We start from the raw sequence: 27,468 nt of genomic DNA on the forward strand, positions 1-27,468 counted from the left end.
TAATATGGCTGATTATTCACTCCTCTTGTTCGGTGCGTTACGTAAACATACTGCAATAGATTTATTGGCTGATTTAGTTTTATCTGACACCTCAATTTATTTCTTATTTAAAGTTATAAAAAAAAAAGGGGGGGGGGGGGCGTGCTGGTGGAGTTCAACAATGAGTGCAGTGTTTTCTGATCAGGCACTTACAGGGTCTTCTGGTTTTTGGCTGCTATCGTGGAGCGGCTCTTCTGCAAGATGGTCTCGTCGAATCAGAGTGAATTCCCTGATGAACACTGCGTCCCCATCGTTAGCCCACACAGCAACCTGAAAAACAAAGATCCTATCAGAAGGGGTCATGTAAGTCACACTACACCACAAAACCATGTTAACACTTAATATTAAAGTATAGATTCTTCTGTATGGGGTAAAAGAAAAAAAAGGAACCAGATACACCAGTCCAGTGATGCAACAAGCTCTTTGTTATTCATACCATAGTGTCTCCACCGGATCATGCTATTTCACCTCTCTGGAGCAATGGTGGTAAATCTAAGTAAATTGCAGTAAAACTTACTGCATGTTTCTGTTTGCAATCATTTACTAAGCATTTTGTGTTTGTCTTTTGGTTTGTGCTTGATGAGGAGAATCGTTATGGGCTCTGGAGGAATTCACAGCAGAAGACATCTGATCTCAGAAGACGTAGTAGCCCACCTCTTCGGGGAGACGGGCGGGGGGTGAGGGGCATCTTGGATAAGGCCCATTAGCAGCACAGCAGGGCCCGCATTCTCAAGGATGCACACATTCACAGAACAGGGGCCTCTCAGCTGCTCTCCATGGGTCATAAACACCCTGTAATGACCCGGGTCAACTGCCTGCCTCCCCGGGTTTGTGCCAAGGCAGAGCGAAGCAGAGCAGGGGATGTAGATTTGGGGTATTTGAGGTACTTCGCATTGTAGGGGGTTGCAGGTTTTTAGTTGTGGGGCGAAAAAAACAAAAGTGCTGCTAAGCAACTGCAGCAAAACTTACACCAGCGTTGTGTGGGAAAGAGCCACAGAGTGGACTCTTAAATAAGACAAATCAAATCTGGTTTAAAGCCCTACACTCACCACTGCTTAGCTGCAGTCACTTAGACTGTGGAGGCATCTGTAACAACACATAAGTCACTCCAGTAAAATGTGGGCATAAGCCTCCTCGGATGACCAAGATCATCATGTACAAGCACATTTTTGTTGGGTATGGATCTGCACATGTAGCAGCTGTTGGGCCACAACGTAACGGTCTGTTTTTTTAAAGATGAGTAAAAGATCAAATTTAACGTTGGACTATACAGTATATAATTAGTCACCTGCAACGTTTCTGTGTGTAGGGGTCTGCAAATCAGGAATGAATGATGATGAATAAATGTGAAAATTCATCTTATACCTGTGGGAAACCGGTAAAATACATGGCTGGAATGTAATACAGCACGTGTTTCTCAGATGGACTCAACAGTTTACAGACTTCTAAACTACAGTATATACCCCAGAGACGTTACTGCATTGTGGGAAACCAAATAACGGATATAAAAAAAACTTTATAAAAAATACAGCCTACTATTAGGTGTGTAAATATAACATGAGATCTCCACTGAAATGACTAACGTTACACTGAAGCGTGTCCTCTCTGCCATCGATGCTGAAAATTAAAATGTTGCAAAACTACAAGCCAGGGGTAAAGCAAACATAAGTCAAGCATATGAACATTAAGATTAGCTGGTGTGTGTGTGTGTGTGTGTGTGTGTGTGTGTGTGTGTGTAGGCTAAGATGAACTAAAAACTACCTAAGTGACCAGATGTCCTTGCTCAAGGCTAAATGGAGGCCTGATTGAGATGAACATGCCGATTGCTTCCTTCTCAAGAGATTTTTCCCCTCTGTCTACAGAAATTATTTTCTCACACTTTTAGTGTCTTAACACCAGAAGAATCTGTCAACCATTTCCTTATCATTTTGAAATTTGCATCCATCTTCCTTAAAAGACGTGCGATATATGCTGGAACCAGACTGAGCCACAGGCTAATGATGCATGACAGCTAAACTCTCACTTGCTGGAGTCTTAAAAGGGGGATCTATCAAACTTGTTTCCCAAAGCAAACAAGCGAGCTGTCCAGTGCCAATGTCAAGCATCCTGCACACCCCCACTGGACTAAACCATTAGGATCTGGCAGAGGACTGGATACTTCCAAAGAGGGTCCAGTGCTGTGTTATGCCATCATGTCAAGAAATGGGATTGATGATGAAATCCCTTATTTGCAAACCCTATCTCCTATGAAATACAATTATACACAGCATAAAAATGTATTTCATTTGCTGCCTGGATTACATTCACTGGGCATTTCCCTAGCTACAGGTAGTGTGAAAGCAAAGAAAATGTAAGGAGGAAGCAGGAAATATCATAGTTTTTGGTCAAATACTGAAAGCCACCAGCGTGTCTCTCGGTGCTGACGTTAGCATGCTATCATGCTCACAAGTAAAGCCCGACAGGACGACCACAGAGAATGGCGAGAGAGAGAATTAATACCCAAAGCATTTTCTTGTATTTTTTAAGTAATTGTTTTAGTTTTCATGGCCTGCAACCTGAATGTTACTTTTATCACTCTCATAAACCCTGTTTAAAGCAGGCAGCTGTTTTCACTAAAAAGGTTCTGATAAACCTTCTCTGCTGTATGCTAACTGCCCAGCACTAAACGACGGACAAAGTTAGCGACTAGCAGAAAACATAGTGGAAAATGTAGGTACTAAAGAGCCAAATATTTAACCTCAGGAGTTGATGGTAAAGTAAAGAAGAGTGAATATTGGACCTACGCTCACCCGGTAGCCACAAACACAACTCCAAATGAATGCTTATGTTGCTATGTGTCTGCTGAATGTGTAAACTCTTTGCTAACACAGGAGCCAAAACAACTTTAAAGGGTGATAACATGTCAATGTTGTGTTTACAGATTGGTGCACTGCCTCCAACTGGCCAAAATAAATCTATGAATGCAGGTTTAAGTGTTATAAAAGCATTAAAGTGCCCATATTATGCTCATTTCAGGTTCATAATTGTATTTTGAGGTTGTACCAGAATAGGCTTACATGGTTTAATTTTCAAAAAACACCATATTTTTGTCGTACTGCACATTGCTGCAGCTCCTCTTTTCACCCTGTGTGTTGAGCTCTCTGTTTTAGCTACAGAGTGAGGCATCGCACTTCTATCCCATCTTTGTTGGGAGGCGCACATGCGCAGTAGCTAGGTGCTAGCTGTTTGTTTCTACAACTTCAGTTAGTACAAGGCAGGATTAGCCGGGAGACTTCTTCTAAATGAGGGTGCACTTCCAACTTTGCGTGGAATACCTGCAGAACAGGGACATGTAAGTAGTTGTTTTGTAGATTATGGTGAACTAGTGTGTTGTAGCAGTGTTTTGCCATTGAGACCGAGCTAGCATGCTAGTGCTAGCATGCTACAGTTAGCCACCTCGTCTCGGCTACTCACGTAGAAAGCCGTGCAGATTTTGAAAAGCTCACCCGGAGACTGAAGGCAGAAGACATTCAGAAACCCGTATCTCACTCAAAACAGCATGGATGTTTTTTTTTTTCCCCAAGTTTGTATGCCTGTGGAAGCACCAAAACAACACAAAATAACACCCCAAATCCCAGAAAGTGTTTTTTTCATAATATGGGCACTTTGTTCACTCTTTAGTTGCCAGGAGCAGATATTGTAAGAAAAACAAATTAAATACTTTTTGATAAATAAAAAAAAATAAAAAATGTCATCTAGATGGCATTATGTTTCCTATAAAGTTGCATAAACATATTTTTTTAGGAGACATAGTGGTCATTTGAAGTCCTGTGAACTATGGGTTGATGGTGGGAGCCCTCTTCAACACCAATATATGGAGTCCTTTTTGTCTCTGGGATCTAATGAATGCGTTAGATTATTTACAAGCATGTACTAACTCAGGCAATGTTTGAGTTTATTTGAAATGAACATGACAGAGGTTAAGAAAACACAGACTGCTGGTTTGCAGGGCGGCCCGTGTGGGGCTCCAATCCAATGTGTGCGAGTGTGTATGTGTGTCAATGTGACAAAGGGCAAGGGTGAAAGTAAAACAGGGAACCAGGCTGGTGATTCATTAACCTCCAAGGCGAGTTCGATTTCAAAGAGCACGTCTCAACCAGGGAAGAGGAGAGGAAGTGAACTCAGGGGCAAGTCGGGTCTTCAAAAGCACATAATCAACAGTAATAACACCAACCTGATATTATAATTGAGCTTTCCTATAACGTGGTGCCAGCTTCCACTGTTTGGGTGGAAACTGTGAAAAGCGAGTGACTTTAACCATGCTGCACTAGGCCACAACCTAGACTTACGTTTCGCGCACTGCTGCATTTGATTAATAAGATTCCGTCCAATGTTTAGATAAGGACACCCCTTTTCCAAGACTGGCTCCTGTCTGAATGAAACCTAAGAGGAAAAGATATTTTTGCTAATCCACTTTCAAGGGGGTTTATGTGAGCTTTAACTTAACACATTTTGGAAGAGGAAACATTGTGGCCTTCTTTTCCTCTCCTTCTCCCCTCCTCTTACATAAGCTCGGAAAAAAGGTGCCCTTTTTCTCATCCAAGGACATTATGCCATATCTTTCCCTGGCCCCCACACATCGATCAGTTAGAGGATTTATTTCGCTCAAGAAAAAAAAAGAAGGAACCATGGGATTATGGGGCACTTTGTTTAATATTTGCTCATTACAGATGAAAGCCCAAGGCCACTTCAGGATTTAGGGACTGGTAAAAGGTAAGGGTCATAAAGGCCATGACAGAGTCTTGGCTCGTCCCAGGCAACAAGACACCCTTCTGTGCTAAAGAGGAAGAAAACACTGATGGTTACAATTTTCCCTTAAGGAGTTCACACAGGATGCCTGCAAATGCAACAGCTCATGAATAAGCTCTCTGGGAAACACCACTTTCATCACATTCTCTGATTCCTGATGGATTGTTTTGCTTTCTTAATGTTCTTCCTCAGAATGCCTTTGAAGATGTACATTCTCCCCAGATTCTCTGCCAGATTACTCTCAACTTGATTTACTGATATCTGTTTCCCGAGTGCAGTCCTGCACACATGAGAAGAAGAGTGGCAAGGAGCTCAACTTGTCTTATTGCTGCCCTCTTTAACTCAAACCACTTCTCATCTTGAACAGCACAAGGAATGAAGCTTCAAGGGGGAAGGAGGGGGGCAGGATCTACCTTTGATAGATGAAAAAAATGTCCTGGCACTGTCATCACATCTTTTTGCTCTCATAGTGAAGCGTGGCATCTTCCTAATAATGCATGAGCAATTATTTGACACAGCCTTTCAAAGTCCTTATTAAACAGTACGTTACTTATTTCATTTGATGCATTTCCTGTTGAAATACTGGTGCAGAACATAATGCAGGAACAGATCAGTTAAAAGAGAAAAAGATGTTCTGCGCTAGCCTAGAAATCTAGACGCACCCTAGCGGCAGCAAATGTAATTTGCAGCCAGGGTCAGTCTAGCAACTCTCCATTGGCTTGCGAGCTGGAAAAACCAAATTCTAGTCAGGCCAATCACATCATGTATAGAGTCGGTGGGCGGGCTTAACATAAGGACGGCAAAGTTGCGACGGTTCCACGTGAATTCCGTGCTATTGAAAACAAAGATGATGGCTGCTGCTGCTGGCGAACAGCGGCCTTTCGAATCGGCTTTGGCCGCAACTTTGGAAGACTTGGAGTTAAGCACTGAAGTCATTCTTAAAAAAAGGAAGATGTGTTCGGAGTTTTGGCGACTGAATACGGCAAAAGTTTAATCTATCAACTAGCGTTGCTCTGGTTGGCTATGAGTGCAGAGGGAATTTGAAAGACAACTGTTTATCCCGCCCCTCAGATTGAGCCCTGCCAATGGTGAGTTCCCAGACCAAACATCTTGATGTGGGTCTGGCTTGTCAGGCTAGTTCTGCACTGCATAAAACACAAAAAAATAAAATAAAAATCTATTACCATTATCAGTGTCGGCTTACTAAAAGGCTATTCAAGACGCAAACAGTCATGCCTCAGACATAAACAATGGTGCCTGAGTGACGTATGTGCATGGTTTACACACTGAGGATCATAACTCATAGCTGGACTTTAGCCTGCACACTGCAACATCAATCAACACAGCAGAATCACGCTAAATGAGTGAATGCATTAGTTCTAACTGTATTGGTTTTCCTCTTATATATGTTCTGTCATCATCTGACAGGAAGCAGTCAGCAAGACATTGACACCTCCCAGACTCAACTGTTACTGTCTGTCATTAATACTGCCAATGTGACTGTTGGTCACATTTATAACATGAAGTGGACTATTTAAGGCTTTGTAAATATGTATAAACGTGTATGTATACGCCATTATTTTATAAATATACTTTAAGTATTCTTGAATGGTGTGAATATTAAATGTGATAAATGTTTTCATTGACATTCACTTTTAATAATGACAGCATAAAAAGCATGAAGAACAAATTCCCACACAAAGAAACAAATATTATTATTATTATTATTAATTCACTTCCTGGCAAACATGCCTGTGCCATAATATGTGTCTATAGTTGATAAGAAGGAATGAGGTAGATGGTCAAAATAGATGGTTACAGAAACAGCACCCGTTATAATGTGTGAGTGATTTTAAAGGTCTGTCCACTAACTGTATCCCGTGGTTTTTTTGTATATAAAAAAGGCACCGGGATAACTCATCATTGATCATTTAATACCATAGTTGTCACCAGTCATTTTTCTTCGACTATCCGTTTGCTTTTGTGAGAATCCCTTTCTGACCGCAGACTATCAGCCTGCAATACAAACAGAGACCAAATACTGTAATGCTTGCACCGGCTGTACCCTTACAATGAATCATGATTCTTCACTCCTGAGCTGACCACAAGCTGACTGCAACTTGATCATTTGACCAGTCCAAATGTGCAACATTAGCAAGTAGCATATTTCCCGCTAAGTAGACAGGTTAGTCCACCTGCTGACGATGTGTGGGGCCACAAGGGCTCATCGTGGAGTTTCTACTTTAGTTGGTAGCCAATTGTGTGGGGGGACATCCTAGTACTAACTTCTCTTGGCTTACAATCAAACACATGAAGCTTTGGAACCCAGTGCTGAAGCCTTTTGTATCCCATTAGCCAGCAGGGAGACATCTCAATGCAAAAATAGCTCCACCGCTAACATTAATCTCTGCACCAGACACGGTGCGGTTTCCCCTCTCAGGTAACGACCGCTATTATACTTAATGTGGAGGTTTTTAATGAGGCCCTCAAAAGAGTTTTGACAGCTTAAAGAACAGCATGGTGCACCATGACAAAGCAAGTACCAGAAAATACCGCAAGACTGCAAAATCAAGTTGTTTTTTTTCTGAATACAATACATACTATATACACCACAGACACTGTGCTGACATGACTCTCCCTCAGTGGTAGTTATATCACTGAAATGTTTGATTGGAAAGTGAATGGGATCATTCTGCAGAGTAGGAGCACCACAGGAAATGTGTTGATGTGATACAGAAAATAAGCGGACTACAAAGCTCCCGTTTGGTCTCTTTTGAGGTGGTGAAAGAAAACACACAAGTAAAGCAGCTGTGCAGAAAATGTCATTCTGATGTAGTGGTTAGGCCTCCTTAGGAAGCTGGATAGCAGCATTTCTCTCCTTATTAGAAATTCTTTGGTGGCACTCACATTATACGGACGTAAAGTCTGGCACGTGGGACTGCTGGGATTGGTTGAAGTCGTGGGAAACTCCGGATATTGGTCAAATTTGCGGAAAAGTTGCAGTGATTGGTCAAAATTGCGAGTCGCACCAAAGTCACGGTGATTGGTCTAATTAGCGCAAATTGGCGCAATCGCGAAATCCTGGAGGAACTGGTTAATGAGAGAGATATAGATATATATATATATATATATATATATATATATCTATATATATATATATATATATATATATATATATATATATAAATAAACTAATTTATCAGAAAAATGAACACTTGAACAAACTACCTAAAGTACCTAAAATGACGGAAAACATCTTTGGGGAAAATGTATTTGACATCTACTTTGATTCTTTAGTTTGGTCCATGTCCCATTTGCCAACATTAAGGAGGCAGGATTTATGACCTATACTGCAGCCAGCCACCAAGGGGGCGATCAAGATGTTATGCCTTCACGTATACAGTCTATGCATCAGCCCCTGGGTCAAACAGCATATACAGTAACAGCAGCAGGAAAACATAAACAGGCCCACATGGGTCCCCATGGCGATGTTATTAAGAGAAGAGTGACTGACACATCACATGTAATTTCCTGAAACATGCCAGTTCTTCCTGCAGCTAGTTTCTGAACCATGCACATAAGGAATGTCAGTTTTAAGACTTGACTGTTGAACTAAAAGCTGTTAAGTGAAGTGCTGTGGCTGCTTCAAAAGTAGAGAGCCAAAAACAAAAGCATTTTTTTTATGTAAACACAATGATGTGGATGGAGAACATACAGTAGCTGGTTGAGATTCCATAAAAGAACTGAAAAGCACTGACATGGATTTGGGTCCTGAATCTGCACACTTTTTATAATTTCCCTGTGGTCCAGCATCATTGGGCCGAGCTCAGCGTCCAATGAGTGAAAGAAAAAGAAGAAGCTGAGAGAGCTCAGCCCGACTCGGTGTTGACATAATAGGTCTGCTTTAAAACATCCACCCAGGTGGCCGAGTTAGCTCAGTTGGTAGAGCAGGCACCCCTATATAGAGGTTTACTCCTCGATGCAGCGGTTGCGGGTTCGACTCCGACCTCTGGCCCTTTGCTGCATGTCATTCCCCCTCTCTCTCCCCTTTCATGTCATCATCTGTCCTGTGAAAATAAAGGCCTAAAAATGCCACGAAAAATTATCTTTAAAAAAAAAAAAAACACATCCACCCAGTTTGCATCTTCCATCACAACCACTTAAGACAAAAAGCCACTTTTTTTTCCTCTAACTACCGCCTCTGCTCATGATGGATGACTTTGGCCCTTTTCTTATATCAGATTCCAGCTTGTAACACAGGCGGAGAGGTTATGTAAAAGTGTGAAACTCAAGCAAGCGAGGGTGGACAATCATGATCAAATCACGTTTACACAGGGTGAGACAGAGTCACTTTCCCCAAATCATCCATCTTCCCCTCCTCAGTCTTCACCGACCTTATGCTTAAAAGTAGATTGGCTAAATCCATCATTTAGTTTCCCACAAAGAGGAGCTTCCAAAATGTAATCATTTACAATGAGGAGACAGGGATAGGTGGCCATCTGGGCAGGTGTACAAGTTTTAGAGATGAAGAGAAATACAGCAATCTTATCAGTGGAAATTTGAGCTAAATAAATACACCAGGATCATATTGAATAAAGCCTCTCTGTCTGTGGCCAATTCCCTGCACTGGTGCAACAATTAAAAATTAAAACCCATTTAATATTACATCTTGTGTGATAAATGATATAAAGAGCTTCAGGGTCTTATCTATTTATTCAGGGAAAGGCTTACCTGTCAAAGCCCTTGTGCACATGCATGAAATATAATTAAGGAGAGGAGAGTTGAATTGTTCCTTTAAAATCCCCTTACATTTCAGCCATGCTAGCGGTGTGGCTCCAGGGTGAAACATCTGACGTTTTGTAAAAACATGAAATGGTACCTAAAGGTTGCATCCCAATGAATTTGGTAATATGGTGACCTTTCATCTCGGGCCACCAAGTTTCACTTATCCAGTGAAATATCTCAGCATCTTAGATGAATTGGACATTTTGTAAAGACATTCGTGGTTCCCAGAGGATGAATCCTACGGACGTTTGAGGTTTTGACTAAAATGTCTAAACATATATTGGATGGATTGCCATGAAATTTGATCCACACATTCTTGTTCCCCTCGGAATTTTTTTTAATGATTTTGGTGATCCATTCACTTTTCATAGTGCAATCATCAGGTGAAATTTTACAATACTTTGGTTTATGACTAGTTACGTGTTTAATGCTAATTGGCAAGTGTTAGCATACTAACAAACTAAACTACAGTAAGATGGTGAACATGGGAAACATTATACATTCGTGTCGATATCCATCACTCCAACATACTGCATGTTTGGTGTCAATAAGTGTATATATATAACCAAGTGTGAAACACCTGTATTCAGTCCAATATCCAGCAAATACACACAGTGTAACTAACTGAAAGAATTACTGAGAACCATCCCTATTGTATAGTGAGTGAACGCCTCATACTATCACATTAACGCCACACTGGCAGCAGTCCAAATCATCAGACATGGGCAGAGTGGAGTCGGCAGCAGCTGCGTTACAGCTCTCCATCACAGCTTTTCATTAGTCTGATTGATCCACTGGCCATTCTGCGGCTCTCTCAGTGGCGTTAAGTAACTGTGACCGCTGACTTTTAGTAATTAAGCCGTGTGTGATGGCAAGTGTGTGAACACAAAGACCGCCCGCCCTGACAAAAGCGGCTACAAAGATGAATGGTGTAGCGGTATGTCAAGAGAGCCATAACTAAGCAGTGGATTTCCATTCAGAGTTTCAGTCAACACACACACACACACACACACACACACACACACACACACCTGTTCTCCTTCATCATATCAATTCGTAGAAGGATTAAAATTGACAGCTGTATGGCACAATTACAACACAATGTTCCACATGTAGCAGGCCAACAAGTTCACTGTTCAGTACATGTGTGCTGCTGCACGACTGATTCAAAACACCAGGGTAATTTCACACATAAAGGTGACTGTCACTGGATGATTGATGATTACAGTTTATATGGGTTTTGTAGTGGCGCCCCAGGAATGCTCCTTTAACTTTCCATTCAGATTTTAGTCATTTCCCTCATTAGAGAGGTATAATTAAATATTTGTAACTATTTTCCATTAAATCTAAAAAGATTTTGATACGGCACATTTTTTTACTTTTACTGCAGTCATGTTATACTTTAAGACATTCAATATAATGCTCTAGTTAATGAGCATCAGTATAATTTTTGTGAACCAAACTTTTTAGTGTAGGAAACAACATGTCATAATTAATGAGTAGGAGTATAAGTGATAGAGATCATTCGACCAGCTGATTAGAAGTTCATACTGACCTGGGAGCACAAACATACCATTTTACTGTGTCAGTCTTCAAAGATAAACAGAAATGAAACCTTAAATAAAAAAGTGCACTGTTCACTTTTTGGTATCTTTTTAAGACTCTGCTGAAACACATTTGGTAAATTTAACAATGTATATTGTATAGTGTCTTAAATGTCAAACAAAGACAATACAAAGTAATTCAGAAATTTGGAGTTTCCATTGCCAGTATGATTTTGAAAACTTTTTGGCCGTTTTTTTCAGGGGCCAGAAATAAAGTAGCACTCTCAGATCTGGTCAATTCTCAAATTTTACCCATTTATTCAACATAACTTCCCATTGTAAGCCTGTGCAGAATTGACAATGGCAATGACCCAAACATGGATACCACCATGAAATTCATGCAAAGCCATCCATGCCAGACCTCCCAGAAGACCAATCCAGTAATCGCTGTTTTCTTTGAAATAGACAAAGAACAAACCTGGCAAGCTGTTGGCCTGAATCATGACCACACATCACTGAGGGGCCAAACAGATTAAACCTTGGTGGTGTTCAACAATGTACTGCAAAGGACTCTTTACTACTAGTACACGAAAAGAAAAGTTGCAATCTGTGAAGACCCCAATCTTATACCACAGCAAGGGCCAACAAATTTGTTCAGCCGAGTTTCCTAAACCATTTTCACCGACATCAACATGTGCCATGAGAGCCCTGGTCCTCTCCCGAGCGCCGTCTGCGGTTACCGCTGAATTGTTGATGCATAACTGCTCCCAAATTAAGCCCCTCATTTGTGGAGTTGCCTGACCATCGAACAATCTTAATTTCCATATTCTCAAGTCCTGATCTCATCTGGCTGGCAGCGAGGCAAATAATGAAATGCTGCCCTGCCTGTGGCGTGGCATCTTTAACTCTCCAGCCCTCCACTCCATAATCCACACTCCATTCTTCAACTGTGTTTTGCATTACTAGAAGCCAGCTGCACACTGGGCACACAGTGGAAAGTATTTTGCCTGTTACTTAGACCTAAACTTTCTTTCAGTTGCTTTCTCTTTAGTGTGTGCATGATAGTGACCACATCCTTCAACACTCAGGAGCTGTAGCCATAATTTTTATAAATTATAGAACCCAAATCATCTAATTTTGGCCCCTAGTGGTTTTCTTGAGAATTAGTATGGTGATCAAGTTTTTTAAAGCCAGCATACGATACATGATCACTGCATTTAGGCTGGTAAACCTATAATTAAGATTATTACATGAAGTGTTTGCTTCTCTCATTTTTTATTCATCTTAGATATGGATCTAATGATGACATGTTATTTTTTGTTAACTTAGTATAAGAGCCTCTGCACTACACGTGTCTTGTATGTATGCAAGGAGAACACAAAAAATAAAAGTCCTAATTGTTTAAATTGATTATCAATCTGCATATTCCTACACTGGAGAGACCCGATATTTTTTTAAAGAGCAATTTTACACGTTTTATAATGAATTTGTAATAGAGTCTTAGATATGCATCACAAAGCTATTTCAGGTAACGATCCTTCATATACAGGCATCTTTGGCCAGTAAATTGTCATATTTTTTGTGAACAGTCAGATTGTCCTACAGCACCAGAACAAATGCTAACAATAACATGATTCACTTTTAAAAAGGGCCCAAGTCTCCATTTGGCAGACGGTCCCAGACATCCCCACTTGACTCAACATTCTCCTGCAGCCTAACAAACCACAACATCATCATCGCTCTGACAGATGGGCTGGGGAAACCCAGTGATTTGTCTAGGGTCCTCTAAATATGACAATCACCCCAGGGAACCATAGCTGAGACACACATAGAAGATCAGAGACGGCAATTATTTCCCCACCGGTTTACGATGACACAGTCAACATAATGTGACAGCTTAATGTTGTCCGCCCATTGTCTTGTCAATATGCAGAGGTTCCAGACAGTGCAATTATCCCAGAAGATTGATGGACAACGACCCTGAAAGATGCTCTACGAACTAAAGGAGCAGAAAAAGATCTCTCTCAAGGTCAATCTGCTATCAAGATCTTAATTACATAGCCCTAATTTTTAGGGCTGATTAAAAAATGTAATCTAATTAATTACATATTCTGTGCTTAATTAATCGCATACATAATTAACGGTGCATGAACCGATACTTTTTAAGAAAGTAAAAAAAGAAAAGAAAAAAGGGTACTAAACAACAGTTGGTGGCATTAAAGAATGGCTTGTTTATTGCTAAGGCCATATGGTCAAAATTAAATGATTTAATAATAATAATAATGTCTAACAATAACTAATTTCAGTAGTAAATTGATGTTGAACCATCAGATGGGGAAAGGACATACAATAACTTCAAATGCACCACAAGGCTGTAGTTTACCAGTTTCATTGAACGCACCGTCTGTGTTGTTTCTCCGACGGCAGTTGCAGATTGTTACATCCCGGTGTTGAATCCTCTACAGTAAAACACAGTCACACTTTACACCGTTTAGTGTTAGCTGTCAGCATTTTAACCGTGTCTAATCCAGCTACTAGCTAGCGGTAGGCTAACGTTAGCTGCTGTCGAGTATAGTGTTGACTAGCGTCATGTGCAGCGGTGTTTGTGTTTCAGAGCATCAGAGAGAAGCGCAGACATATCAGTGGCACCAGATTTCGGTAGCCAGGGTTGGCAGGAAGAAGATTTTTACAAGTAAATGTTCCAATTAATGATCCAGGCAGAACATTCTCGTCTCCCTCCTTCATTTTACAGTCCAATGGTGGCTAGAACGGCTCCGGGTCAAATGTCAATATGGAATGGATTAATCTGCGTTATTTTTTTTAACGCGTTATTTGTTCTCAGATTAATTAATCGAAATTAACGCGTTATTTTGACAGCCCTACTAAAAATGCATCTCAGCAAGATAGACACACAAAAAATGAGCGTCTTGAGCCTCGATAGTTGACGCCAATAATGGTGGATTGATGAATGAAGTCCCTGACATCTGGGACATAGCTAAAGTGGCGTTAAAAGGGAGGGAGTGCCTGGTGGGTGAGTTGGCACATTTCGTCCTTCACATTCCCTTTGTATTAAAGAGACAGATCGGAGGCGCCATTTGAACTCTTAAACACGCCATGGGAGATTTATCTGACAACATGTGTGAGTCCACTAACGGTTTGTCTAACTTTATGCCCTGTGCGTGCGTGTGTGTGTGTGTGTGTGTGTGTGTGTGTGTGTGTGTGTGTATCACATAAATAATGTAGTGTTTACTCTCCGTGTCTATAGTGATATTCCTAAATGGATTACCTGATGTTTCTGTTGCATTCTTATAATTCTATTCAATTTTCTGCTTGCATGTACACTTGTGCTTCAGGAACTTGTGTTTGTTCATTGTATTCAAGAGCATGGCAGGTCATCCCATATAGGCCCAGCGACAGCGAGGGACAGCATATCATGCGTTTGTTGATGCATTAGGGCTCCCTGTTGGCCCAGCTCACAAGCACTCTGTTATCTCAGGAAAAATTATTTAGCTCCAAAGCAACAGCAGAGCCAAAAGTAGCTTCTACTACGGTCAGTTTATGTATACTGCGAGGGCACGGCTGTTCAGCGGAAATGGAAAGATTCAGTTGTAAGGTGTTACTGTACCAATCTCATCCAAAAATACTCAATACATTTTCCCCCAAACAAGCCATTGTCAGTTAAGTTAACACTTAACTTGTTCCAACAGTTGTGCGGTCAAAGTGAGTGAAATATGTGGGGAGAATTACTCAGCATCTTTGAATTAAGGGTCATTTTACATGGATGATAGGTACAGCATGCAAAATGTGTTGCCTTCTAGTGTGTCTTTTTAGCTGGAATCAGATACTTGTTATAGTCTCTACTCAACATTTAACACTGACTTAGACTGAGAATCAAGGTTGCATCCATTGAAATGTCAGCTTGTGTCTGCAGCCTCTCTGCTGGTCAAGCTGATGGCAACGCGATAGTCCGTACTTTTCTTCTCCTCCTGCTTTCGTTCTCCTAGAACCAGGCAGGAAGCAGTGTTTTGTCTGCAGACATTGGTTAACAGATCAAATGAACATCAGCTACACATAAGTGTGACACATAGCTGGACATGTTTGATATTCAGTTTAATGACTTTATCAGTTGAGTGGGGTTTGCAGCTTTCAAGCTGGTAAGTTCAGCTTGTGAGTCATTTAGAGTGGAAATCTGTGCAGTGTCAGACAGTTTTATTACCTTGAAACAAAGTGGTAACAAAACTGGAAGTTAAACAACGCTGCAAGTTGTGAACTTTCTGAAAAATTCAGTTTATTAGTATCGCTTCTTAATGTCATAGTTTTGCCAATTGATTTGTTTGGTTTTGATAACATTGTGTTTTGGCTTTACTGCTTGCAACTTTACCCCTTTTGATTCACTCAGAGCTCTCATGAATGTCATTTAAAGCCGCAGCAGGCAGTTAAGTTCAGCAAAAAGCTCTGATAAACCCTTGTTTGACTTCTCGTGCTTCTTGAATTCGAGGATGACCTAAAGCACCACAGGCCAGTAAAGGTAACATAACTGGCTGGGTGCTTATGTCCAAATGGGCTGAACCCTCCTGACAAAAACCTTCTTTGCCCGCTGTCTGTGTTGACTGGCCAACGATCGAGCGGCTCGCATCCCCTCCATGTTGACTTTGGTGGTTCACCTTCAAGCAAAATGGATACCCACTGTCACGCCAGAGTTTTGGGAAGAAAATTAGTAAAAGGCTGAGAAATTAAGCTGACAAGCAGGGGAATGTTCACACGAGAGAAATATATATATAAGAGAGAGAAGCCACAGTGGTGCGTTTGTCAGCATTGTTCAGCCTGGCAACTCATGTGCACTGAGAAAGGTGGCTGAATATGCGCTACTGAAATTAAACGAAAAGGGAGAAAAAACTCAAGGCAAGGCAAATAATTGGATTTGGCTCAGCCTGAACGTGTGCTCAGCAATGCGGCTGTGTTTGCACAGCTGGAGCGTGTGCCCAGGGTCATCTCAGCAGGGAGCAGGGTTTGGCACTGTCGGGCACAGCTACAGTACACGCCTGCTGAAGAATCACTGGACGCCTCCCTCTCCCTGCCCTTTTCAGAAACAAGCGAGTCCAAAACGCTTACAGAAAAGTACTGACAAAACACCATTTCAGCTATGGGAAGACATTTTTATTATTTTTATCTTTTCCCATCCCAACTCTGGGGCACACTGACCTGGCTCCTGTGCCGTTCTGGCATCATAATGACATGTTAAAAAAAATCTTATTACTTATTATCTTGTTACTAAGCTCTGTAAGCCTCTTCCATTGGACACCAATTAACAATGTTTGATGAGACAGCATGCCCATGCATCTCTAAAAATATAATAAATGTAATCACCACACTCAATCAAATGCATTAAAAACATTGCTGATGGCTTTCTTTTGAACTTTTAGAGCAGACAGAAACTGCACTGATGGTATTACAGTATTGATGCCTTCCCCCAAGAGCGACTACAGTTCTACTCTCAAAAGGACAAATTTGACAGGCTATCTGGCTGAGGCAGGTAGGTTTCACCCTATGATATGAGGGATCTGTCTCTAAAAACTTGCTGGCAGTGGCTTCAGTTTGTGTAAGAAATGTTATTCTTTCAGAGTGAAGAGCAAACCCCTGGTGGCATGAAACCTAAGAGCATCCCAAATGGTTGGAAGCCGTCTCTCAGCAGCGCTAAAATCGGCACAAGCTGAGGCAAGGTTCATTGTAAGGAGGAACAGGTACTGTGTACGACATGAGTGTACGGTGTGTCTGCAAACTTGCACGAATATGCAGTCTTGGGCAGATAGATCATCATAACACACAGAAAGACAGGAGAAAAATCACATAAATCATTTAGTTTAGCCTAGTGTTACTTGCAATCAGAAGTGGAAAATCTCAAGTTAATATACAGTACGAATGGGCATGAGGGAGATGTAGCTACCAGACCTTAAAAACTGAAAATCAGAGGGTCCATTAAGTTTTGGACAGTACGCAATGGCAAACCAGATAAAATGAATGGAATAGTATTACACCCCAACATAACAGCTCATCTACTTATGGAAATATAATACCATGCTTCTTATCAAAGATATTCACCTGAGTAGCTTTGTTACAGACAACCTCAGAGTTAAAGACATACTACTTTAAATGCGGGAGACATTTGAGACGCTAAAAACCAATAGTGGCATCCTCAACTCCATTGTGATCGGGATTCTCTGGCCATGAAAGGGTTTCTTTTTTTCTTACATTAAGAAAGTGGCTTTCAAATAGGCACACACCCCTCTTAGAAATTCCTGACAGCATTGACTTGCCCTGGCTTCTTGAGTTTCAATCTGATAGCTCCAAAATTGCCTCTGCAACCAAAACCTTCAAAATGTGGTCCTAGCAGCCCTTCCATTGTTGTTGGCGTGTGTAACAGAGATGGCTTTGCGTTCTGCGGGTTTCACATTGGCTACAGATATCCAGGTGACACTGAGAGATCCTGAGGGTATATCTCAAGTCAGGAGGGGGGAGATGAAACCAATGAAAGCTTCAAGTACGGCTTTATAGCGATCTGGTGCCGCTACCAAACACCCCTGCGTGCCTTGGAACAAGGGCACGAACTCTACAAAAACAGTCATTGCCACAAATCAGTGCACAAGCCAGCCCCAGTTTGTTTCTTTGTCTTTTCTCTTGGACAAAAGTCCAAGATATAATCAAGGTAAAATCAAGACAACGTTAACATCTCAGTAATGCCAAGAAAACACGATATCCAATAAGTTGCATTTGGCACAGTAAATTCTGATATTGATACAGGTGGCCTCCAAAGCTGAACAATGGCAGTTGCAATAACAGATCCCCCTGGAAAGTGAACAGCCTGCCCATTGACGGGCTCTCCATTTCTGTTTCCAAGGATTAGAAAACCAACTGGACCCCTGAGATTACCCTGGTGCCCGTAAATGTGATGCCTCTAGCAGGTGGACAGGTAGTGAGCACTCTTGTTAATCTTTAAGCGTTAGGTGAGCAGGAAGAAGGGAATTATGGGTCACGGAAAGGACAGAGAAGTAAATACATGTGCTGGGCCGGAGGGGTGTGTTGTGAGTGACGGCAGCGCTACCAGCTACAGTTTAGTGATGACGGAGGGGGAATGCATTTCATTGTCTTTCCTATTTTGATGTTTTTGTTTTAATAATTTCTGAGACCATTACAGATCACACACGCCACAAGAACTGCATTCTATTAACTGATCTGCCATTATTTGGAATTTCATCAATGAAATCTGCCATTAATAACAAATATTTTTGTCATAGTTTTTTATGACAAAATATTAGTTGAAAACCTTTTGGTCACAACTAAAACTAAATAAAAGTTACTTTTTAAGTTACCAAATAAGACGTTTAAAGTTAAATTGTTGACAAAGTTAATCAAAATCCTGAGCCAAAAAGGCCCCGCCATCTAGCTAACTTTCTTTATACCTTTGTACCTTTGTTTATCAAATATCCTAATTAATTCTAAATCTAAAAATGATGTTGTACATCTTTTGCCTCTGCGGTAACACAACCACAACATTCAAATTTTCCAAATTATAACTTTAGCTTTTTGCACATTTGAAAATGATTTTGCAGGGTGTTTTGCTTTCAATCTCTCAACAACTAAAATGTTAGTAGACCATTTATGGCGTGAAAACTGATTTAAAACTCATATTCAGTGGTCACATTCTCTTGGATCAAGACCTTGATAAATTTCAGAGTAATAACTGTTTTTCATCCGATGAAAAAAATAAAAAATAATAATAAAAACTTTAATAAATTGTGGCGTGAGTTTGGCACCACAAACTGATATTTTCTGGTTCTGCTTTCTGAATTTTCTAACTTATTACTCTGGGAAACCTGTTATTATTTCAGGACAGCACTTTTCTATGTGTGCTGCTCTATCTATCTATCTATCTATCTATACACACACATACATATTTTATATATATATATATATATATATATATATATACATACATACACACACACACATATATATACACATACATATATATATACATACATATATATATATATATATATATATATATATATATATATATATATATATATATATACATACATACATATATATATATGTATGTATATATACTATATATATATATACATATCATATATATATATATATATATATACATACATATATATATATATATATATATATATATCTATATATATATATATATATATATATATATATATATATATATATACATACATATATATATATATATATATATATATATATATATATATATATATATAAATAAACACACACATATACACACACGCTTATTATACAGAGCTACTTTACAGATTTGCAATTTTAACACTGTGCGTTCAACATTGTATGTAAGTTTTTTTAAATTATTTCAGTTGTTTTTATTGCATTTTTGTTGCCTGAACCGTGGTACCAGAGTAAATGTTACTTTGCTCTTCTTTAAAAAACGACAGAAGAATGATAATAAACCATCTTGAATATCACACTGTAAGCCTAACAGAGCACAAGGGAGGGGCAGAAAGATAGTTACTGCCACTGAGCAGCTGACCAAGTGTTTCTGATGAAGTAGGAGAGGTTAGAAGCACAGGGCTGTGCACACAGCAGTATTATGACAACAGCTGGGTGTGCCTGATATTAACGAGAAACAAGTGGTGGATCTGCCCTGATTTACTTGCGTCATCCAGATAACTGGGGTATGCAAGTTACAGTAGGTGAGTGTCCAGGAGCCAAGCTGGCTTCTTCTTACGTACAGTAAAAATCCTTGATTTGCACAGCTGGATCACAACAGTCTAACCAACATAAACTTTGACGTGTCAGTCACAAAGTCCTTCCTACATAGACGTTCTGCTGTTCTGTGCATGTGTGTATATTATTTGTGGGTTCTAGGGCTGGGTGATATGGAGAAAATCAAATATCACGATATTTTTGACCAAATACCTCGATATCGATACCACAATGATATTGTAGGGTTGACTATTGGTGCTTTCACAAAATATTTACACAATGAGATTTTTGATAAATAATCATCAGTAATGTGGATATAATTACTAAGTGGGTAAAGGCAAATAATAGAACAGTTACAACAGTCTGGTAAGTTCAGAAAATGACATCACTTTACTGTAATGCAGGCTTTAAAACCAGGAAAAGACAATAATATGCCATATTACGATATCCAAAATCTAAGACGATATCTAGTCTCATATCATGATATTGATATAATATCGATATATTGCCCAGCTCTAGTCGGTTCATTTGCACTCTTAAATCTACGAACTGGCCAAGCCTCTACAACAACCTGGATTAGAGCAGCAGAAAGAAAAGCAATCCTTCCTCTGCCCTGGATTGTCACATAAATGCAAGGAAATGTCCATCCAAATGCATCCTAACAGTTGGAAACTTTGTCAATAAGTAGCTTAATGCACATAGGCTGTACGGCTTGAAACTTATTGCACAAACACACACTCAATAGATTAAGGGCCAGGTGTAAAATAAGCATGAGTGCTCCTTACCCTCTTAAAAAACAAACTAGACATGAGAATGTGCTCACCTCTGGGCAAACCGCTACCACATTTGTCTTTTTCTCTTTCTCACTGCGGTGGAGGAAATCATCTTGCCCTCAGGGCAACCACACCTTCACTCTGCACCGCAATGCAGAGGAAGAGGCAACCTAGAGGGCGGGGTCGCTGCAGGGCGAGCACGCACACCTATGGCCTATGCACAACGTGCATGCATTGGTCATCTGTCACCCTCTTTCTCGCCTACACTCCGAGTTTGACCTGTGAGGAGCAGGAAGCCTGGGAGCTGAAGTAGGCTAGAGCCAGGAAAAGGGAGAGGCTGTGGATGACCCCCAGACCCAGGAGCAGGGCTCAGCAGGAGCTAAGTGAGTCAGCCAGTGGGCATGCAAGGCCACACTGTGGAGCTAAGCCTAAACTATGAGTTTACAAAGACTAGCAGGAGGAAATGACACAGGGATTTAGTATATAAGAATACCTTTACCTGGCTTGCTGGGCATTCTTAATTAGCATAAACAAAATGGAGGCATAAATCAAATATGTCAAGTAGGTAAAAAAAAAGACATGTATGCTCACACTTGCAGATTTACATTAGGAGCGACGCAAAAGATAGTGGCATGTTGGAGCACGAATCACCTAAGGTTGCATTACAGACACACATGGATGCACAGCTAAAAGTTAAAAAAAAAAAAAATGTAAAGTTAGAGACAAGCCAGACAGTTTTGGCACACATTGTTGAACATGAACCTACATCCTCCGCTGCACCTCAAGGCAGTGTGTCTCCCTGACACACCTGCACACAGCAACAGATCTAGTTACTTAACAGCTGGTACAAATAATAACTTTATACCTCTGTTGTACCTGCTTTGATTCATTACACTTTTACTTTTTAAGTCGCTAAAATACTATAAAGAATAGCTCCACTCTTCTATATTGCAAAACCTGCGTAGTTGTCTTTCAGTACCACAGATGTCAGTAAACCTAATTGTTTTGTTAGCATTGCCCAATTCCACATCTGTTGTATAAATTAGCGGTCTGCAAGCTCAGTCTGGTTTTAAGGAAAATATTCCCCTGCAAAAATATTTGTTGTCAGCATATTACTGCAATTACAACCACATATTGTAATATTAACGCTGGGTTAGTGAGCATCCTTCACTATGAGGTGAGACACTAGCATTTTGTTAGCTTTGGGCAAGTGCAATAAATTCCAAACCTGTTGTGCAAAATGGCGGGTTGCCAGTTACATTTACGTGGAACTACAATGCGCTCAGACAAAATGTTGAAGTGATTGATTGACCAACTGTCGTGAATTTGGCTTCTCATTAACATGTTGTTTGCTATGGGAAAATTCACTGGCCAAACTTTAGAGATTTATTCCAGTTACATTATCCAGTTTGTGTTTTATGTCACCTCTTCTGGATACATGGGCCTATTTGTCTTCTCTCTGCAGTCTGCAGAGCCAGTTCAGGTAAAACACTTAGGGACTCAAAGATTAAAGTAAGATAGGTCCAATGTAGTATGAAAAAGATCAACCTAATATGCAAAAACATTTGCAGCATTATTTTCCAATATCATTCATGTCTAACTTGACTGAACGGTAGTAAATACAGTACAAACATTGCTTCCATGACCATTATCAAGGTATAATAGGCATGCAGGAAATGTGCAGATCAATGGGCCATAAACTTCACCATAGTTTGACTTTCTTTTATTCTCCTTTAACAAAGTGAGTGTGAAGATCGCAGATAAGATCAGGACATTATTCATCGCATTCTGTGGGTAAATGTTTAACCACTGAGTAAGGATGTGTATTAAACATTTGTTTCTCTCCTATATAACATTTGTTGTGCAAGACAGATTAGTTTTTATACCATGTCTGGTACTTTAATGGTGATGATGAACTGTAATCTTATGTCTGTAATCTGCATTTAAGTATTAATAAGGGTGTAGACTAGGGGTGGGACAAAATATCGATACAGCAATATATCCTTGTCCCTCTTTATCTGATGCGTGAATCAGTACACTGGCGCCAAATGTCGACATAATTAATAAAATAAGGCATTCTAAATAGGTTTTTCCTGCTCCTTGCGTTGCTACTTCATGGCTCCTCGAGGTGGCGCTCAACACATGAATGAGGGAAACTTGAACAGAAGTTAACTAGCCGAAGAGGAAGAGGTTTTCAACGGGATGGCAGACAGCAGTTTGAGGAAAATTACAGATGGCCCAGCCATGTTTAAGTCCAAAGTATGGACCCATAGTTGCTCTAAAGTTCTGTAATTTTAATTTACAGACTGAAAAACTTGTGCTGCAGAATTGTGCTGTTTTCTAACAGTTTGGACTTGCAGTGAATAAGAGAGACAACCTGCACTTAACCTTTTCACAGGCATTTTGTATTAATAGACCAATACTGTGATGTATCATTATAGGATTGTCTAGCAATATATTGATTATTGCAGAATTGCTGTACTGTGGTATTATCGTTATCATGAGCCATGTATTGTGCATCTTATAGTACCCTGCGATTCCCACCTCTGTAATTAAAAAAATATTTACCATAATCATTTAAATTACTCGCTTAAAAAGTAATTTCATTACTTAACTAATTACTGCAATGAGTTACAGTACCGGTTACATTATTTTTGTCACTCAGGCCAGTTCCATCTAAGGAGCCTTAAAACAACTACTGGACAAATCCTCCACACCCACGTGTTGCATTTTCTCTACTTAACATGTGTAGAAATAGAAAAGAAGACACTGTGGGTTAACAAACCGCTACCCTTCGTTTTGGAAGTATTTATGGACCATCTACGTTAGTCCTGATGACTGCACATAGCTCTCCGGAACTCCAACTCTAAACAAAAACTTGATGTGTGCTCACGACTAATGTTAGGTAGCCAGCTATATGAACATGTACATTAGACAACTTTGGGGTTGCCGATTAGAGCTAGGCAATATATCGATATTATATCAATATCGTGATATGAGACTAGATTTTGGATATCGTAATATGGCATAAGTGTTGTCTTTTCCTGGTTTTAAAGGCTGCATTACAGTAAAGTTATGTCATTTTTGAACTTACCAGACTGTTGTAACTATTCAATTATTTGCCTTTACCCACTTAGTAATTATATCCACATTACTGATGATTATTTATCAAAAATCTCATTGTGTAAATCTTTTGTAAAAAGCAACAATAGTCAACACTACAATATCGTTGCGGTATCGAGGCATTTGGTCAAAAATATCGGGATATTTGATTTTCTCCATATCAACCAGCCCTATTGCCAATAGCCCATTTCTTCTCTTTTGGTTGAGTCTAATCCCTTCTCCACACCCCCAGCTCCTGTGCCAAGCTACCACGCACCGGACACAGTCTGTCCACTCATCGCAGAGACCAAACTCATCAAGGTCACCCTCCCACCACCAATCATGTCAGTATCAGACAGACATTCTTTCTCTCCGATTAAACACACACACACACACACACACACACACTTTGGCACAGACTTGGTTCCTTCGGATCATGTAATGATTTGCCCGTAACCATTACTCTCTCATGCGATGATAGAGCGGTTTGTACCTGTCCCGCAGAGAGCTGCAGTCGGGCACATTCCTGCTGCGCCCTCCTGCCAATCAACGTCAGCTAACAAACTTGTCTCGCGCTGCCACACACGCATCTTTCACCAACCTAAAACATACAAGCGACTCTTGCTCTTTGTACTTATGCACACACACAGTATGCCATTGTTTGTCAGTGACAACATCCCCGTTTTCTCACTGCGTCTGGCAAAATCCAGAAAGCCTCTCCCTCTTTCCCCCCCATCTTCCTCCCACATCAACAACAAAACAACACTACACTTAATGTCTTTGATGAATGGCACAGTTCACCTCAGACATTATGTCACCTTGTTTTGCACTTTAAGGACATGACTTCCTGAGGTTTAATCAAAATCCATTTGGTAGTGTGATGTTAAGATGATGTAGCATGCACCTGGAGTAAATATTGTATGAAATATTGAGCGTGACAGATGAACAGACAGATATTTCCCTGCAGGAACTCAAAATGTCAGCAGGTTTATTAAATGAGATGTTATTTCTCGGGGTCAGGAGTAAGAATTCACTGATCTTCCACTCTGGGCCAAAAGCTTTTATTTTGACCAAAATAATGTCATCTAAGAATTATTCCAAACAATGAGCCCCAGAATAGACTTTACTTAGAAACCACTTTAAGTTGAGTAGAAAAACTATTAAGACCCTGTTTACACTTGGGTTTAAAATGCATCTTGGCCAATCGGATAACGAGTGGACAGCGCTTAATACAAAACAACCACCAAGATGCATTGCGATCCGATCACTCAAACCACTAGCCGAAGTGGTCTGGGATGCATTTCACCACATATCTTTAGAATTTTAAATGCTGATAATGCATCCCTGACAGGGATGTAACAGGAAAATATGTCGAATGAAAAATGATTCAGCAATTCTTTAAATAAAATTTGTAATTTCGCAACAACGGGTGGTTTGAGGCTCTTTGACTTCTCGACTGGCAAAAGTAACTATAAATCATTAATTTAAAAATCAAACACATAAGATACTGATAAAAAAAATGATAGATTCATCAAGAATGAAAGTAATCATATCAAATGTATAGGACATGAATACAGTACATCATTGGATAATGCAAGTGATCACAAGATAAATCTGAGGGGGCCACGAGATGATTAACGGGGCAGGAAAGAAGAAAAATCACGTTCTGCTGCTCATATTTAGAGTATGACATTTTTCTTGTGAAATACTGGATTGCTTTACCTCTCCAGGCCGCTAACAGTTATTTAGATAGAACAGTCTAAGACTGTTATTATTCTAATGTATAATATATAAATAATAGGAAATGTCTTATTCTATCTGTGATGAGGGATCACTGCTTCTCAAATATATATACATACACCTTTACAGTAGCCTTTCAACAAGCCCTTTAGTGCATCATATTTTGATATGTCAATGCTCGACTACTCCCAGATTTAGATGCCGAGTGTGTTTAGAGATTTTGTCAATAACTGTAATAACAACAGTCTACATGGTGCAAGACATATGCTAGGTTTCACCTGCCCTGCATCTTACTCTCAGCTAGTTCACTGTCTGTCAGTCCATCTGTCTCTCAACATTGAGCTTATATGATCTCTTCTGAACACGCAGTTTAGGATCTTTCATACGGAGCCGAGTATCCAGTATCTGTCATATCAGCTTGGTGGCTTCACAGGCCACCTGGTCACCGCAATCCCAACTATTCCAGCTATGAAGCAAATCACGCTGAGATGAGAGAAGAAACTGCACTGATAACACAAAAGGCCTCATTTAAAAAGAGCATTACTGTAAATCCTGCTGATGTGAAGGAGGAGTGGAGAAAATGAAGGATGAGTGACATGCTCAATGTCAAATGTGCACTTTTCCAGGTCATGGTTGCCAAATACTTTTCGAGCTGCATACCTGTCAACAGGGAGACAGGAGAAGAGGATGGGGAGGGAGCGCTGAGAGGATTCGGACCACGCAAATTCAAACAAGCTGGGCGCATTTGAGACTGTATTTCTGAGCGTCGTACGCCCCCCGACTGAGATCCGACGAGACACCAGTGTGGATGATGTCACCGCACAGAGGTATGCTGGGACAAAATTCCACAGTGGCACTTCAAATGCAACGCCACGGTGAGGCCATCAGCGAGCCAAAGACCGAAAACAACAGCGACCTGCGGGTGCATTTTTCTCATATTAGGGGTAATTATTTTCACAGGTCAAACATCAATCATTGCACAACATACAAATAACAAGCCTGTACAGGTGTTTTGAAAGCATACACATTTGAATAAAAGGTCATTTAAAGTTCACAGTGAAGTTCACTCTTAGTTCAGACCTGCCCCTAATGTATCTTTAACAAGAAATGTAATCTTCATGGTTGAAAAAAAGCTTTAATCAATTAGCGAGAAATACAAACTGAAACCCAACAAATCATGGTCATGCACATTTCTGCTTGCACTGTTACAGAAATGGCAACATCACTGTATTTTTTCAAGCAATGTAAAGCAGCTGTTATTTCCCATGACCTCACATTTTCCACCTCACACTCTTACAAATAACACATAAACACACTTAAGATACACTTCATACTTTACACAAACATGCTCCAAAAGACCACACAGTGGGCTCACTCAAAAAGGGGAGACCCAGGCCTCTTTACAGGGGCCAGAAAGTCTGTGCTGCGGCCCGCTACATCTGTGCTGTGTCACTGCTCACCACAGTGTGTGTGCTAGTGCATTTCATAGAGGGCACCGTAGTCCTAGGTAATCCCTGTGAGCAGCCTGGGAATGGTCCCATGGTCACACACACACACACACACACACAAGTATATTTACTCAAGTACCGTACGCAATTTGAGGTAGTTGTCCACTTAACGAGGCTAGCTGTATCCCCGTTTTCTGACTTTATGCTAAGCTAAGCTAAGCGACTGCTAGTGGTAGCTGTATATTTACCGGACAGATATGAGAGTGGTAGTGATCTTCTAATCTAACTCTCAGTAGGAAGGTAAACAAACGTATTTTTATGAGCTTGGCAATACCTGTCACCAACAGTCATTCAACATGGTAATAATCAAATCTTTTGTGTTAAAATAACATGCATGCAATGGCTTTTGTCTTGCACAGTCAGTATGTGCATGCATTGCTTCTGAGAATCCCCCTTATTTACACTATTTGAACCCCATACGGATAATGC

The 27,468-nt window shown here is 40.3% G+C and overlaps 1 protein-coding gene across 1 annotated transcript in view; it reads right to left on the minus strand.

Moving 5' to 3' along the window:
* The window catches only part of LOC144534065 (ADAMTS-like protein 1), a 94,547-nt gene that overhangs the window by 59,927 nt on the left and 7,152 nt on the right, over positions 1-27,468 (minus strand). The window contains exon 2 of the mRNA XM_078275733.1: positions 193-309. Coding sequence (XP_078131859.1) covers positions 193-309 — 117 coding nt within the window. The remainder of the gene's footprint in view (positions 1-192; positions 310-27,468) is intronic.

The sequence above is a fragment of the Sander vitreus genome, chromosome 19, assembly GCF_031162955.1.
Source record: "Sander vitreus isolate 19-12246 chromosome 19, sanVit1, whole genome shotgun sequence".
Classification (NCBI taxonomy): domain Eukaryota; kingdom Metazoa; phylum Chordata; class Actinopteri; order Perciformes; family Percidae; genus Sander; species Sander vitreus.